The sequence below is a fragment of the Ostrinia furnacalis genome, unplaced genomic scaffold, assembly GCF_004193835.3.
Source record: "Ostrinia furnacalis isolate ACB-3 unplaced genomic scaffold, ASM419383v2 OfSCF0388, whole genome shotgun sequence".
NCBI lineage: Eukaryota > Metazoa > Arthropoda > Insecta > Lepidoptera > Crambidae > Ostrinia > Ostrinia furnacalis.
In genome coordinates this window covers 408399-426754 of record NW_021130627.1, presented here as the reverse complement: position 1 = coordinate 426754, position 18356 = coordinate 408399, and the positions used below count along the sequence as shown (strand labels likewise).

At 35.7% G+C, this 18356-nt stretch overlaps 1 protein-coding gene across 1 annotated transcript in view; it reads left to right on the top strand.

Annotated features, from left to right (window-relative positions):
* Positions 1-12486, top strand: part of Camta (Calmodulin-binding transcription activator) — a 63780-nt gene extending 51294 nt beyond the window's left edge. The window contains exons 19-20 of the mRNA XM_028317307.1: positions 5801-5905; positions 6330-12486. Coding sequence (XP_028173108.1) covers positions 5801-5905; positions 6330-6408 — 184 coding nt within the window. The 3' untranslated portion in view covers positions 6409-12486. The remainder of the gene's footprint in view (positions 1-5800; positions 5906-6329) is intronic.
* Positions 12487-18356: the final 5870 nt, after the last annotated feature.

Below are 18356 nucleotides of genomic sequence, written 5' to 3'. Positions count from 1 at the left end.
GAAAAGAACAGTCGCGAGACCCTCATACCAGCGTTGGGCCACTCCACGCAATTTAGGCAAAGCGAAATGAATTATCTGCTTTTCGTTCCAATCATAAATCGAAGCACATTCGTTCACTTTATGAAGCCACATTGAAATCGTCTGTTCTTTTCTCGCAGGGTCAAACTCGGGAATGGTATTTTGCATATTACCTAGCTTATCTATTGACTCAGAGCGGTTTATAGATTTCAAAGCACTTAAGAGTTTAATAAAGGTATTGGATGTAATAGACTCATCTTTATCCTCCCGCTCCTGATGGCTGCATGACTGGCGGCTCACCCGGCTGCGGCTTTCTTGACTGCGAGACCGGCGGGCGTGCCGATTGCGCGGCCGGCGACTGGACGGGCTGCGCGACCGGTGACTGGGCCGACCGCGACTGCGCGACCGCTGACTGGACCGGCTGCGTGACCGGTTACTGGGCCGACTGCGCGACCGGTTACTGGGCCGGCTTCGCGACCGGTGACTTGGCCGACTGCGCGACCGGTGACTCGGCCGACTGCGGGACCGATGACTGGGTCGACTGCGTGACCGGCGACTTGACCGTCTGCGACTGCGCGACCGACGACTGGGCCGGCTGCGCGACCGGTGACTCGGCCGACTGCGGGACCGATGACTGGGTCGACTGCGCGACCGGTGACTAGACCGTCTGCGACTGCGCGACCGACGACTGGGCCGGCTGCGCGGCCGGCTGTATCGTTCCTTCTCCGTAGGGTGAGACGGAGAGTAGGCCTCAGCGCCCTCTTGCTTGGATGAGTCCACTGAAAGTACAAAGTTTCAACCGCATAGTAAACTGTTTACTCATGTATACAAAAGTAGTGAGCAGCGTAACTATTTCATTAGTTTATTCAAAGTATAAAATTACAATAAGAGAAGGCCAAGCATAATCTACTCAGTTCAGTACTCATAATATGGGGGGATGAACTTAAATTCTGGTATTAATTTTGGTCGATATTGCTTATCCACCACCGGGAAAACGGATGCTATCAAGGAGTCGCCTTGACCAAGCGCTATTTTCCCAATTCTCTGGATAAACAACAACAAGAGACAAAAATAGGAGCCACCTCTTACTAAAATATTTATTTTGTGTTTATACCTAATTATATGTTCAAAAGAAAAAGAAAAAAAAATACATGCATTACCATTTTACTTTAGTAGGTGTGCGAACTTTTATCCCACTTCTGAGATGTGATGGCTCCCACTATTTTTACGCTTTAAGTCTTAAATAATAGAGGTATTTTCAAAATAAATAAAAACACGATAACTTACTTGTTTCCAGAGTATATTGTGTATCACACACTTACAGAACAATACACACACGGTAAGTATAACACTTTCTACTATATCANGGGGTCCTACAGATTCAGACCACGCCGTGCCGACGCATGGCCCAGCCTTTGCCGGGCCTCCCGCGCTAAAGAGGGGGTCTGCCGGTACACTGGCAGACCCCCCCAGACAGGGTGGGACCGTGCGATGTGGGTGATGGGCCCCCCGGCCTAACACCTACTGGTCTCACCTAGGGAGGCGGAAGGAGGCGAGCGAATCTCCTCCTTCTTCCCCCCGGCCGTCTGATGACGAGCAGAGCCTAGCACCTGATTCATAATACGCTGAAAGGTGGCTGGTGCGTTCGCGAGGCCAAAGGGCATCCGAGTAAATTCAAAATGTCCGTCTGGTGTTACAAATGCTGTTTTGAATTGGTCTTCTTCGCGAATGGGAATCTGATAATATCCAGATGCTAGATCTAATGTCGTATAGAATTGATGACCAGCTAAGACATCTAATTGGTCATCTATCAGGGGCATGGGATAATTCTCCTTGATCGTTTTCTTATTAAGAGAACGATAACAANTACTTTTAATTGTAAAATGAGGCGGAAATAACCAAAATAATAGGCGTTTGTATTATAAATTAGTGATAATAATTAATAATTATAACAAATTGATGACACTTGTGATACAAGTTTTGTTGCTAAATCCCTGGAGGACTCCGAAATTGTTTGCCCGGAACTAATATCTCAACTCCATTACAGAGGGGCAAAGCCTTTTTGAATAGAAACGAGTATAAGATACGGAATATGGAGGAAAATATGTTATTGCGCTAGTCTTTTACCCAGGGACCGTAGGCTTACCGCTGGATACGGGCTTGATTGAATAACACTCATAAGTGTGGCTATTTAAGCTAGGACACAATTTATTATTTTTAAAAGTAAGCTTTATTTGACTTAGGGCACGACAACAAATACAGGTTAAAATTAACAAAAAAGTTATAGAAATTGTGTCCTCCTGTCAAGTCCGGGCCTTTTCAAGGCGTGAGTGAATAGGCACTTACAGGGCAGATATTTTATGTACCATCCTAGACTACATCGCACTTAACACCAGGTGCGATTGCGGTCAAATAACTGCCTTGTTATTAGGGATGAGACGTATTTACTAGAACAGATCCACACACTAGGTATTTTACAGTACAAGGCGGCACCTATTCCAATTTTTTAAATACTTGATCCACCTAGTATTTTATAAATTACACGATTTCCGACCCTACCATCAAAGTAATAGAGGTTATTATTGCGTAATCCGTAGTCGTGTATTACGCGTACCTAGTATTTCTCGCTAAGCTTATGTGCGAACATAGAGATTCACTCCGTCTCTGTCAAATTTGAGCGCGACGAAGCAAACGCACACAAACGTAGTCAAACCATATTCATGTATAAGAAAAAAATATGTATATATTTTTATGAAATTGATATCTTTTAAAAACGCCAACTTTTAAGTTGACAGTCCTAAGTCTGTTGAAGTATGAAGGGAGGAATTATTATTCAATTTCAAATTGCATTATTCATACTACGGTTGTATCTTTAAAAAAATATGTATTTTAAAGTCATATTACGTGGATTAGTACGCACTAGTCGCGTCAAGTATGCTAAATTACTACGTACTAGGTGGAATAGGTATTTGGATCGAGTATTAATAAATACTAGGAATAGGTGCACCTAGTATCAAAAGACAATGCCGGAAATTGGCGTCTTTTTTTTTCGCGCGGCCATCGACCAAACCATGTTTTTTGGATACAAAATAGTGTAATAAACCAAACTTACTATGACATGTGGTGTACCTCTAAACTCAGTCTGAACTGAGTTACGAGCATTAGAAGTTTGATGATTTACATACTATAGATTTGCTTTTTGCGCGCAAGTTTTGTAAGAAATTGCAACAAAATAGTGACATTGTACGTGTAAACAAACAATACCATCCATTAAAGGCTCCAGACATCAGTGTGGACTAGAATCAGCGCAATAAAAAAATAGCGCAATATTTTGTTGCAATTTCTTACAAAACNATGACATGTGGTGTACCTCTAAACTCAGTCTGAACTGAGTTACGAGCATTAGAAGTTTGATGATTTACATACTATAGATTTGCTTTTTGCGCGCAAGTTTTGTAAGAAATTGCAACAAAATAGTGACATTGTACGTGTAAACAAACAATACCATCCATTAAAGGCTCCAGACATCAGTGTGGACTAGAATCAGCGCAATAAAAAAATAGCGCAATATTTTGTTGCAATTTCTTACAAAACTTGCGCGCAAAAAGCAAATCTAGTATGTAAATCATCAAACTTCTAACGCTCGTAACTCAGTTCAGACTGAGTTTAGAGGTATACATGTCATAGTAAGTTTGGTTTATTTCACTATTTTGTAATCAAAAAACAAAGTTTGGTCGATGGCCGTGCGATAAAAAAAAGACGCCACCTTCCATACAAAATCTGGCATTGCCATTTACCTAGTATAACCCATCTCTACTTGTTATGCATAAAGAAAATAAAAATAAAGTAGGGGCCCGCTCAGCATTTATCGAGATATGCCGTGGGCACTGGGCATGCTTCGACACTGATTTTCAGCAGGTCCCATTGAGGTTGCTACGCCTCTCCACCGTTATTATGAAGGGTAGCTCTAATTTGATATAATTAACGAAAAATATCATACACCTAAAAACATTGAAACGAAATTAGGACTTTCTGGATGTCTTTGGAATTAAGATTTTGAAAAACTAGTAATGCTTTTTTCCTAGTGTAAGAAAATATCTATAAGGCTTTCAAGAAATAAATTTTCACATCGATGTCTGTTACGACAGTAAAGGTACTGGAGGATTCCGATATTTAATTAAAACATGTTCAAATTGTTCAACCCCACTCGATCTTATTATAAAAGTTTGACAAAAAGCTCGAAAAGTCCATTGATACAGCATCAATGGATATCTTTTATAATGATGGCTGAAAAAGCTCTTAAGGCGAAGTTTCGAAGCTTCGAACTTGAGGACTTTAATAAGAAAGTTGAAGATTATTTTAAGTTTGACACCCAGTTATCTGTTAACATCTTCGGTTTTTATTTGAATTCTAAATTTTTACGTAAATTACTTTTTCATTAGCAAAGATAGTTTTTGCTATAGGTTTTCATTGATTTTTTTCTTTCCAATAATTTATAAAATAAAAGTAATAGAAAAAGAAAATGATATTAATGATCTTGTCATAATCTTCCCTGAATGGGGTTTATTCATTCAAGGTTAAAGACTAAGAAAGCATAACAATTTAATTTCAATTAATTAGTCTCTAATTTAGACAAGACCTTGAGTCTTGGAAAAGTAAAGTAGGCCTAAGGAAGTCTAAAAAAGTAGACTAATTTGATTTTCGGAATGATAAGACATGAGGAATGACTTCTTAAACTAATTTTGAACAAACGAAACTTCTTGGAAAAGAGAAACATCGTAACGTTAATTAAAAAGCAACACACTTTAATAACGTCCCCGTCTGTCACTACGCAACAACTCCCAGACTTTAATGTTAATTTAATTTAAAACTCACCAAGTCGTATTTTATCCGGCAAGTAATCTAATCCTCTTTCACCTTAATTTGTAAACGAAACATCCTTGAATGAATACCATGTTCCTTGTCTCGGGTAGATAAATCACTTAATAAGTAGAAATTTGTTGTTTTGTTCCTGAGGACTTAGAACTTTAGCGTTGAATGAAAGCGGTCCGTGAAGTGTGCTTGATCGTCAAAGCGCGTTATGCTGGACGTCTAAGGCTTTTGACTTAAGCCAACTCAAAACTTGGCTACTTGATGATCGATTAACTTTCCCCTGGGACAAACTTGACCTTCACTGGTTGGGTTTTTATTGGCGGTCAAGCTGTAGATCCTAGCTAGGTACACAGGAGTTGCAGCGGTGGGAATGAGTGGTGGGAATAGTACCGTACTTGACGTTCGATGAAAAAGTAAAAATGGTCTTTTTTATAGATATCTCATCTACTTCCTATTCTATTTGAGTGATCAACACAAACGTTTTTTTTAGCTTAAGAGTGTGTTTATGAACTCGTAGTATGTATTTGATTTTTCAATTGGGAGAATTTTCTTTCTAAAATTAATATCTAATTCACTTTTTAACGCTGCTAGCACCTGGGAAGAGTTTTCAACAAACGTAAGTTTAAAATTTAAGGAATATTTAAAATGACACGAATTGGTCATGGTATAAGATGCTATGTTATTTGTGGAGAATTATACAACAACTGTTCCTGTTAGAAATGCGTGGGTTGAGTCAGACAAATACATACGAAAACCGTGCAATGTCGAAGAGTCTTTCTACAAAACAGCGTTGTATACTCTGAAACGCTCCGAATGCTTGGCCTGATCCAGTTTCTGTACCCTGATACAGTTCTTTACCATAGCGGCGTGGTACAATGCCCAGTATTCTTTAACCCTATAACGCTTGCAGGTTGCAGAGCGCACGAGCCGAAAGCGTGAGGGCGGCCCTGCGGTCGCCGGCTGCCCTCCCAAGCTCATCGCCGCGCATCACCAGTACACCACCCACGCCCAATAGGTAACCACCATCATCATCATCATCATCATCATCACTAACCGTTTATTTGTTGACATCACTTTCTAAACAGTTTTCAACACATATGAAAATTGTTCCCATCATAATAGAAAGCTACAAAATACTCCATTTAGAGCTTTGTACGTCGGTCCAGAATGAGCTTCGAAGAAGTACGATGAAGTCACTAATATAAGGTGCTATTGGTTTTCACTTTTTTCCATAGGTACCCTTTTCCACAGAAGACCATATTCTTTGTTTTAGGTACATGCTAAAACCGGTCAGTATTTTGGCCACTAAAACATACCTACTTTAAAAGATAAGTCTAAAAATTCATCCAGCAATTTAAAGGGGTTATTGTTGGATAAATTTTTACATAGACTAGAGTGACAGAGGATCATCAGCATGATAACATAAACTTTATTTCTAGGGTCGTCGATTATCTAGCTCCGCAATCACCAATGAATGCAGACGAAGACCTACTTCTAGAGTTGCTGTTCAGAATGTGAGGAGCCTAGATACGACTCCCACGGTGTGGATACTATTCATTTGAAAGAGATTAGCACAGTTCAAGTGTCCGATTTTGTTCCTTTCGCAACATCTTTGATTGTAAGTTGGTATTTAATTTGTTGTTCGAATATTTGCTTTATAAGAACCTACATTTACAATTTGAAAATGTTCACCTTCGTTACAAAATTTTAGTTCATCAAAAACTTTGACTGCCTCCGTTACACAAACGATCTTATTTCAAGGACACACCTTTCCTTTTCTAATAACGTAGTCAATTGAGAACACTGTATCTACTTACTGCTACTTGAACCTAATTCAAGCTTATTTTTAAGCGTATATTTTCAACTGTTCTCTAGAACATTCCAAAGCAGGTTTCTTCTTAGAGTTGTGAGATAACTCGGGCCTTGTCTACTTAAATTTTAACCTGTCGTTTTGTAATAGCCATTATAATAATGATTAATACAAAAGTTTTGACTTTCACAAACACGAAATCTATTCAAATTCTTGTCTTTGTTTAGTTTTGTAGATCTATCTGTTTCCTTTAAAATGACTTGTTCAGAGTTTGGATTCGATTTTTCTTTATTTTAAACTCTTCAGGTCATAGACAGGGTTATATTTAGTATAAATTTTATCGTATTTGTATTATATTTTCATAATGTATTTTTGAGACATTTGTTTAGGACATTTATTGGAATCATAATATTTTTGAAAACTCTAAATTGGATGTAAAGTAATTTATCTAGATCATCAACGTATTGGCTGATTTTTCTTATAAAAATGAAAAATGTCGAATCAATTCCACGTAATCTAAAATGGGTCAGTAAAGTTTGGCTATTAAGTTTAGTTTATTTGCTAATGATTTCAATGGTTACCTTCCTAAACTAAAACGTTTAGGCGTTTCGTTGGTTATTTTGCTTACGACATTAGAGGATCAAGTCAAAACTTGGATTCTTGATTCCATTGATGATTTCGACGACGGAGTCTAAAATTATGTAGGTTAAGTACAAATTCAAATTATTAAAAAGCCACTGTTCTTATAAAGTAGTTGCACCTAGCGTAAAATACAATAAACCCGACGAGCTGTGAGTATTTTGAGATTTTATCGTATTTAAGGAAATAAAAAGTAATTATGCAGTTATTATAGTTTGACTATTGGTCAAAGTTAACAATATAGGTTTCATTCCAGCCTAAATAGGTTAATTGTTTTCTAGTCTACGCAGCGACGCCTTAGAGTATCATCGAACATGATCTATTTAAATTCCAGTAGACTTAGATCTAAATTTGGAAGCTTATCTCTGCTATTATTATTTAACATTTTGGTGTATTCTGTTACAAAACTATTACTGATGATCTTGCCGCTCTTGTTTTTTGACAAAAGTCAATATAGTTCGAGATCGATACTTGTGTTTCTTCATCCCTAGTTCCTATAACGAAACTATTGAAATCGTTAATGAATTTTCTTATACCTACAATTAGTTCATTAGATACTAATTTTGGTTATAGATCCTCGATAAAGCTAAATGCCATACTTATCTAGCGTTCATGAAAAAAAAGGTTGTGCACCACTTAATATAGAAATAAACTACCTAAATATTCCCTTTTTCTGAATTCTCTGATATTTTAACGTAGTATAGATATAGTTTAAGGGATTAGAGTAATCATAGCTTAACCATAAGACGACAACAGCCGTCGAGATATTTTCGATTCGTATTTTTATAAAGCAAAAGTTACGAACGACTAAGATTGCTTTGCTTGTGCAGGGCCAAGGATCAGGTGACTTCGGAATTCTTTTGATACCAGTTTATTGAGTTCTCTGACTAAATTAAAATTTAGACATTTCTTCAGTAAATCTTCTTTAACACTATTTTCAAAATTTAATTATGAGTTAAATATTCCTCTATTAGATTCTTTTATTTCATTTTCGAGAGGCCCAGTGTTGAAATTTGTAGGTAACACCCCCTTTACTCTCAACTAGTATCAAACACCTTACGAATCTTTGGACTTATATTCTTTGGAACTCGTTTGGAGTAAACGTGGTCAAAATCAAGTAAAAATGAAAAGTCACGCGACGTAGAATGAGAAAACCGTCCAGTTGTGGCGGCAAACCCTCCGGTGGCAAAATGATGTAAGTCGCACTACGAAAACAAGCGAAAACGATGTTGACGGCAATTGAAATAGAGGCGCGATTCGCTTGCAAGGTCAATGGGCACCCGAGGGCGCGAATACAACATGTATATTTCATATTTTTGGATCGCTAATTTTAAGATGTTATATTTATATATGTATATGTAGTAATGGCGAATACAAAAACAGTATTTCGAGAATGTATTGCGCCAAAAGTTTTGATGTATTAATTTTCCATAAAAGTTATTATCTCATTGTTTTATTTCAAATGGATAAATAGTTCGTTTAGCTAGTGGTCATGCGTATATATTTTTGGATAGCGTGCACGATTGCTTACGAGCGCCGATGAACGTGGAGAAAAAATACACAAAGAAATGTAAAAAAAAAATATTTTTAACTGCAACGCAGAACCTCCGAAAGCAATAATATTTTTGTGGTGAAAGTAACTCCGATTTGTAAAGAGAGAGTATTTTATTATCCACACGATCGTCACAAACAGTTGTAGGAAGCTTTTAGTGCGGCCTTTGAGGTGCTCCTTTTATGAAAACGAGGGCAATTTTCAGGATGAATCAGCTGGATTTTCGTCAGCGATATTTCACAGTTCAAACTTTGAGGTGCAAAAAAAACTTATTATTCATGTTCGAAATTCAATGGGATTGAAGGAAACTTTTCAATGCCTCTTAAGATATTTCCCTTTTGAAATATTTTAGTGATTCAAGTCGACACTGTAAACAAAAAGGTGAAGTATCAACTCCTGGATTTCTGTATTTCAATTCTTGTTAGGCTGAAATAGTTGGCATGAGTAGCGCCGAATGCCTCGAGACAAGGGCTGTTTTACCCCCATTTAAACGGGATGGAGGTCAAAACAATAATTTGGACCCTACGTTAATGTTTTGTGAGTTTCACGAAAGGAAAGGAGCAGAGCGACGGCTGACCTTAGTTTTGACCACTGCTAAAGAAATAGTGCACTAGATGTAGAACTAGTTAGATAAATTACTACTTATATATATAAAATAATAAAAAAATCTTGAAATCTATACATAGAATTTAAAATTAAAAGTTTAACTAATACTTTTTATTATTATATTATAAGAAGCTTGTTCACACATTTTAACTTCATATTTAGTAAGTAATCCTTAAGACTTAAATGATAGTAATGTTACTAAAGGTACTGGATTGGACTTAGTGAGACTACGGTTGGTTATTTGAGTTCGTGTGGGCCGTAGATAAATGCTATAATTATTATGAATTATTATGCCAAAGGCAAAAGTTTTTTTACAATGTGATAACGGCAAAGACCTTCATTTGGAGCATCTACTAGTTATTTTTTTAGGATAGATTTTAGATATAGTCAAGTATATTGATTTTCTACGGCGTTTTAATATTGAATACAAGGCATCTGCCCACTCATATTTTTATTTATTTTACACCATTTAATGGAATACAAGACATGGCAGTATTATTACCGAGATAAGACGTTACAAATAATAATTAGGTATTAATTTTGTTTAGTATGAAGCAGCAATAAAGCATTTTCAATTAATGAAAAGCATTTACAGACAGTTCCAATAGATATTGTTGTACTTTATTTAAAATATTGATTGCATTTTACCAAAAATGCACCACCGATCGCGTAGCCTGAAGTTCTTAAAGTTAAGTTTATTCGTATTAAATAAGGAAATTATAAAATGTTATAAAAAACTTACGCCTCCAAAACTCTTTGAAAATACGTACCTATTCAATATCAATACCATATAGCAGCAATTTTTATTATTATCATGAAGTGGGCAGAAGTCTTTACGCTATGCTTGCTTGGATAATATTCGAGGAAATTGTTTTAACAGAAACGAGCCTGCCTAAAGCGTATTGCATATCACTTAGAAATACTTATGAGGTTTTTGAAAAGCGTTAAAGTTTTTTTTGATAATGCTAGATACTAGTCCATTGTTTGTATTTTATAGATGCTATTCAAGTTTCATAGGGCTGTAACCGAGTTTTTGTTGTAGCATTATTTATAGCTAATTTGCAATTATACTTATTGTAAAACTTGTAAGAATTCATTTTAATAATGTTAAGTTACGTACTTAAATATTTAGTTAATTGTATACATCGACCTTATTTAAAAAGTCTAAGATAGCGTTGCCAAATATTTTAGTTTCGAATAGGCTAATTATTGTGTTTTAATTTTTGTTTTGCATGTTAACGTTACAGCCCGAACCTTTTTAGATATTAGCGGGTCTACTACGTAAAACGATTTCGATAATCAACTCTTCTTTCTCTCTTATACATTTAAGAAATTCTACGTGAGAGACAGAGACATGTAGAGTCGAAGTGAAACCGATTTACAGAGTAACCATAGACTTGTTGCTTACAGTTTTTATATTCTAGTGATAATACTTAGCTAATTTTATAAAGTTATTTTAGAACCATTATTTGTTTATGCCATCCTAAGCGTTGTATGATAAGTTCTTCATTATAGCAAAATAAGTCATTGTTATGTACTGCCAAGTTTCAAGGTTTCTAAAACACCAACGGACGTATTTAAGGCTTGTGATGTCCAATGATTTATTTGATTTCTGTTGATTGATGTATTAATGGTGTTGGATGATGGGAAGTGTACCTAGTCAATGCTTGTTGGTGAGCTCGGAATGTTCATGGGAATGTAAGATTGAAACTGACTATCAAATAGGATCTCCTGTTATAACCTGTATGTCACTTAAAAAGTTTTCAGTAACTACAGAAAAGCTGTCTCGTAATGTTTATATAGTTTATAATAACCTAAAGCAATATAGAAGTATACAAAGTTTATTTAGGCGATTTATATTCACCTAACGTGTATATAATTTAGTGTTAATATTGATTTTGTTTTATTTCTTCCCACCCAACTTTTTGTTTGAGGTTATTCAATATTCATTAATTGTACACATCAAGAGCTTTAACTAATTTTATTTTCTAATAGTACAACTTGAAAGATAACAAGGTTTGGAAGCAATCATATTAAAATAAACAAATATATTTTGTCAGTTTCAATCAAACAAATGAATAGAATGTGGTTTAAGTCACCGATTATATTCTGAAAGAGGCAAATTATTGATCAAACGAATAATTATAATAAACATCGTGGAGAAAAGGCCATACAAAATGGTGGTGAACTTTTGGGATTAAAATCCCATAAATAATTGTGAACTTACCTCTGTCAAAATGTCGAGTGACTAAAAAACAAAGTCTTACTTTTAAAACGACTGCGTTTATGTTAAAGTTGTTCCTATGATTCATTTTGCACAGTTAGTATAGATTTTGGTGGTTATTTTCTAGCAATAAATAATATTATGTCTATGTATATTGATTTCTATATAGTACTCTATCGAGTTCAGGTTTGCATTAGGCAAGTAAAGATTTTTATTTAAATATTTTTTACTAATTTTAGCAAACTGTTTTATACCTATTTATTTAACAATTGAATATACACTACATTCCATTTTCAGTTAACTTTACCTTTACCTTATTTTGACATGGTTCCATCAATTCTGTACTATCTGTGCTGTTAAAATATGCTATATATTTTAGTGTTATTTATTTGTAACCAAAGTGGTCAAATGTATCGACAAAAACGTTATTCCATTGCTTTCAATGCCAGAAAAACATAAAAAGTAAAAAAAACAGGAAAGTAATAAAAAATATAAATAAAAAAACATAAAATGTTCACAAAACTTATTTTATTTAAATTCAAACGCTTTTGTCCGACATTCGATCACTTGGTTTACAAAACACCCTGTATTCAATATATTGTGATCAAGAAAGCAATTGTATGTTACCGAGTGTACCTACCTTCGCACTGAACACATTCCCTATTTTAGTACAGTTGGACGCGAGAGGCCGGTCTGTCGGATAAGTGTACTTTGAGAAATAATCTTCCTTTGTAATTATTATAATCTATAAACACTACAAATTGTGATTCAAAGCAATTTAAAATATTACTGCTGATTATAATTTTGATGTTTTATTTTCCTCTCACCCTATGTAAAAAAAGTCAGGTAATTTAGGACATTGCACATTGAGATTGGTATCGAATTGCAAAGTTAATTGAATAAAAATAATAGATTCTTTTATAACCCAAAAATTAGTCACTTAAATCAGTGAGTTATTTTTGGGTTGCAAAAGAATGTATCATTTGTACTACAAATTCTATAAGATATTCTTAATTAAAACCTACTTGAACCCGATTGAACCTACAGCATCTTAGATTCAAAAGTAAGTACATATTTCAAACATTTATACAGGTTGTCGAGTGTTTTTCATCAAAAGATGATAATATTTCCAGTCTTCAGCATAATTTGCGCCTTTCATAAATAATGGATTACATTTCAGACGAAAAAATTCAGTGCCAAAGTCCAAATTAGTTTTCGTATCATTTCATCTTGTTATTAAAAAGGGTATAAGAGTTCGATTATTCTATCAGTCCGAATAAAATAAAAATGGTGTCCTTTTGAGATGTTAATAATTCATGACCTGGACTTTAATATTCGGACCGATCGGGAATGCATAAGAAGTCGAATTAAGTTTGTTACATCCAATTCAATATTTTTTATGATGATTCGAAGAGTTGGAGAAAACTTAGTAGGGACAAAACCAATGTCATCTACATATATTGGCTTTGGCCGGTTTCGTAGAAAGAAAGATGAAAATAATTAATTTTAGTCAGTTGAAACTACAATATTATTTTATTGCAAGCACCAGTGACCAGACTGACCAGTGCATAAGTACTATCGTCTTCTTCGTCTTCTTTGGTTTATGGCGATGAACTTGCGTTTTTTCGCCACTGAGGGCACACTATTCCGCCAATGTCACAGTACTATCGTCAACAGTGTTAACTGCCCATTGCCGGTCATGTCGTCTCGTTCTATCGCAAATAATCACCATTTGATGAGAGCGAGAGCAAAAACGGAAATGGATAGTTAACACTGTGGCCGTGTGTACCGTGACATTGGCGAAATCATGGTTCCCAAAACCCAAATTATTGACATAAAAAAGAACAAAGAAAAAAACAAGTGTCAGTGCGTTTAAATTTTGTTTTGAAAATATTTTACATTTATTTTGAATACTTATTATTGTTTTAAAATGAACAATAAAATGATATTTTTGAGAATCAATCAATTGTCAGTTTTCTGGACGGTACTCATAGTACAAATAAAAACTTTTATGCGGGTAGATGAAGACTTTTATGACACCATGATCAGATGCCATCCTAGGCAGTTTACCTGCGACCATGACGCGTGACTGTGTCGTCTCAACCAGTTGTAAATTTAACGTGATAAATGGGTGAAAAATATGAACCTACGTAATACAAAAGTTCCGTGTGTGTTGTGATAAGTTTTAATGTTAATGTTGGAGTTAAACACAAGTTTGGAGAACGCAGATCCTGGTAAGTACTTTTCTTTTTGAGAATAGCTCATCAAAATTATCAAAAGCAAGAACTATATTGCCATTGCTAAATGTTTTATTATACCTATTAATTTTATACCTACTTAGTCCAATCTAAACGGGTAAAAAGACCACCGACTTTTAGTTGGCCGATAGTTGGGCCCGATTTTTAATTTGTATGAAGAATAGGCCGATACCAAATCGGTGTAATGTGCGCAGTTCCATACATGCCCATACTGATTAACTGCCCGACTAAATAAAGTTGGTTAATAATAAACAATGGTTGATTATTTTGCTGAGCTGCTTTACCTAGGTGCCTGAAAATATCGCCGGTGACTAAAATTTGAACTTGATATCAGCTGTGTACAATGTTTTATAAATTAGCCTTAGGGCTATTAAAGACCGATACCATAATTTAGGGTTCCAAAGTGTAGATAAAATTTGCGTAAAACAACTCATAAATTCTTATGTTGGGATAAGAAAGTTATATTCATGGTTTTTGTTAAATAATTAAAGTATGTTTTTCTATTTATTTATACTAGGAAGACCAGGGTTTGAAAACACTTGATAACCACTGAAAGGTCCCCATCCCCACAGAAATCGTAAATATGCAAGAAAATAGTGACGGACAAAAATTCACGTTAGTATTATTTATAATTAATTGTGTTTATAAACACAATTTCTTCAGTCTTCACGTTTAAACTCATAGTTAAAATAGTGGACTAAAAATGTAGGTACTTTTGATCTAATTTGATGGTAAATAGCAATCTTACGATCTGTTTGTAGACGTAGGCTAATAACTTAGGCAAACCTAGTTCAATCTTCAAAAGGCAATTTACTAGTTCAAATACTAGACGGCTCGGTACTGATTTATTGGATCGGACCATTTAAAACTTTTTAGTGGGAACGTGTGGGTTTTACAATTCAGGTACGACTTACTTTAATAAGGAGGTATGTAAAGATCTACAAAAATACTTATATTACTTACTTTCAATCGTATCGCTTATTTAGGAGTCATTAATTTCTCCAAAGATGCTGTTTGAATTATAATGTGATAGATAGCTAAGATTTATTTATTCATCATAATAATTTGAGATAGGTTACACTCATAAACTCGTAATGAACAAAATTACTCCTAGTACAAACTTTGCTTAATTTGGGACTTTGGGAGTAGAGGCGCAGTGTCTAAGGATATTTTTTGAGCTAAATCGTTTATTTGGCACAGAACATTAATTATTTCCAGATCTAATATAAATATATGAAGGAAATAATAGTTTAACGTATTATCTAGGTACTTACTTGCTAAAATAACTATGTTTTGACGGTTTTAAGAAGAAGCATGTCCTTGTTTGTAACATTATAAAAATTTCGCCTGTTTTCGCTATCCCAAGCATCCCGCATCTCCAGTCTTATCAAGGCTCATTTATCTCCGTAATTACCGACCGATAACGTCCCGATGGCAATTCAATGGGGTTTTTAATCAATGCGTTTTGTCCGCACTAAAATATGGGCCGTTAAAATTTTACGTGCCCCAAAGATATTGCTCGCCAATCTATTATCGGAGCTTTTCTCGATGGTCGGCTTAGTCGAGTCGTAAAGTGTAAATCCTCTTTTAGATTTGGTTATAATGAAATTATTTAGGAGATCGGCTAAGCTTTCAAATCGACACTTCCCAATTATACTTGGTTTATTTATTTTATTGAATATGCAGAACAAGGGTGTATAATTGAACGAGTAATGAGTACCTAATAGGTAGATGTAGATGTAATGTAGAATCAACATAATAAAATACCACCATCATCATCGTCCTCAGGTCGTAATTCTTAAGTCTCCACTGTTAAAAAACGACTCTCTCTTTACTAGAGGCATGATATGGAGGATTTGGCATAATTACACTGAGAACGATGATGCGGAGTTTTTGTGCTGACACTGTGTAAGTTTGTTGTCGACGCGATAAGAAGAAGAAGGTGTGTTACTAAGGCGGTTTTATTTAATAAATAAATAAAAGTACAATGTGGAAACGACATACAAAAAATATTGTTTAAGCTTTTGGGTATCTTTCCTATGTGCACTGATCACCATAAAATCAAAATCAAAATTATCTTTATTTATGTAGACTAATTAAAATAGTACTTACAAATCGTCAAATGCTTTTAAGGAGCCTTTACATGTCTCATTCTGTTTTTGCCTTACCAGCGCTTCGATTCAAACATTTGGCAAGTGCTGAGAAGAAGCGCCGCAAAAAACTGAGTCACCACTGTCTGCCGGTTTTAAAACATAATATACAACATCAGCTTAACGTCTGCCTGAATAAACTTTTAATAGGTACAGAACATGAACTTTCCACAAATCGACTAACACGAAAAGTTCAATGCAGATACACTGTTAAATTTTTCCCGACTTCTTTCCGAAGAAAACTCATTCGGGCTACAATAAGTTTGCATCTAAGCGCCAGATATATACTAGTGGAATATACGAACTAGTGGATACTAGTTTCCCGTTCAATTTTCATCAAAGCAATAGTTTATTTCTCCGACATGACTAGTCGAGTGAATGCAGAAACTTTGCAACTTTCAAGCGGAAGCTCGTGCCGCCAGATTGCTTTTTTAACAGAGCTTTTAATGCTAGTAGAGAAGTTCGGGGTGAAAATTGGTTTCTTTAGTAAAATTGGATAACACACAATATGGCGAGTTGGTATAACTTGAAATATAACATAATTTATGCTTATTCAATTAGTTGTTAATATTTTTATTTTGTTAGTGACTAAAGCTGAACAGCTTTTCCATTAGGAAAAAAACATATAAATATCTGATTTAAAGCTTTTTCTTTATTTTTAACACTAAATAAGTTATTAATGAGAGTTCAACTTACTAAGTAGGTGTATGGGTTTGAATATTATGGCAACACGTTATTTAAAATATCTTATTACCCAAAGCAATATTGTTTAACTATCATGTGTGAGCGAAGAATCTTTAGCAGTGCGTGTAATTGTTTTAACCATTAATCCTCCACTAAACGTTTCTGAAACATTCAAATTACAAGCTAACGAGCGGCGTGTCGCAACTTGGTTCATAAATCAAAGTGCTACATCGGCACCGCAATGGATTTATCTTGGGTAGGCCTACTACCATAATGGGCACGGAAAACGACACATCAAGGTAACGGACTATTCCCACCTCTCGTTCCCACCACTGCAACTCCTGTGTAGCCAGGATCTACAGCTTGACCGCCATAAAAACCCAACCAATGAAGGTCAAGTTTGTCCCGGGGAAAGTTACTGTTATTGGACCCGCAACGAAATTAATCAGAAGAACATAGGAGGAGTTGGAAATTTAGGTTTATTAGGTTTGACTTCATTCGACACATCAAGGATCTGATGAATCATCATCATTTCAGCCATAGGACGTCCACTGCTGAACATAGGTACATAGGCCTCCCCCAATTCCAATTGATTTCCACTATGGCCGGTTGGCCTTCTTATGACATCTTAAGATTTGTATGGGGGAATTTTGCAATTTGTATAGGCTGTAAATTTTAAACTTGATCAAACAGAAAGGGTTGATTCTACTACTCTAATATAACTACTTTTCCTACAAGACCAATATTGAATTCTCTAAATTGGTCCCCGTATACACTGTCATCAGTATATCGTTCGTTTCAGCCGAAAGACGTCCACAGCTGGACAAAGGCCTCCCCCAAGGATTTCCACAAAGACCGGTCCTGCGCCGCTCGCATCTAGGCACCTCCCGCGACCTTCACCAGATCGTCGGTCCACCTAGTGGGAGGCCTGCCCACGCTACGTCTTCCGGCTCGTGGTCGCCACTCAAGAACTTTCCTGCCCCAGTATATGCAATCAATCATTTAATAAGGGATCCTAGATTTTTTGTAGAAAACGTAGTTGTATTTGAGTAGTAAAATCAACCCTTTTTGTTTGATCTAGTCTTAGCCTAGGCGCAGACAACCGACTTTTAGTTGGCCGATAAATGGGCCCGATTCTAATTTGTAATGAAGAATCGCCCGATACCAAATTGGTGTGTGCGCACTTTCATACACCTCCATACTGATCAACAGCCCGACCCAACTATCGGCCAACCAAAAGTCGGTGGTCTGCGCCTAGGCTTAAAGTTAAGCCCCGTATAGTCAGATAAGCTGTCAACTATAAATTGTTTTCGGACAATCGTAGGTACAGAGAATAGGACCACAGAATAATAATAAGTACTACGTACAGAAGATTTACTTCGCGAAGGTATTTAAAAAAATGTATGCTCAATGTCATTAACAATATGGTGTGATTTAGCTTGACTCAAGAGTCGAGCACCATTTGTTGACAAACGTCAGTGATCGGTACTGCGCCGAAGCCATAGGGCTGACTTCGGTAAAATTATGTGTGACGTGAGGTGCC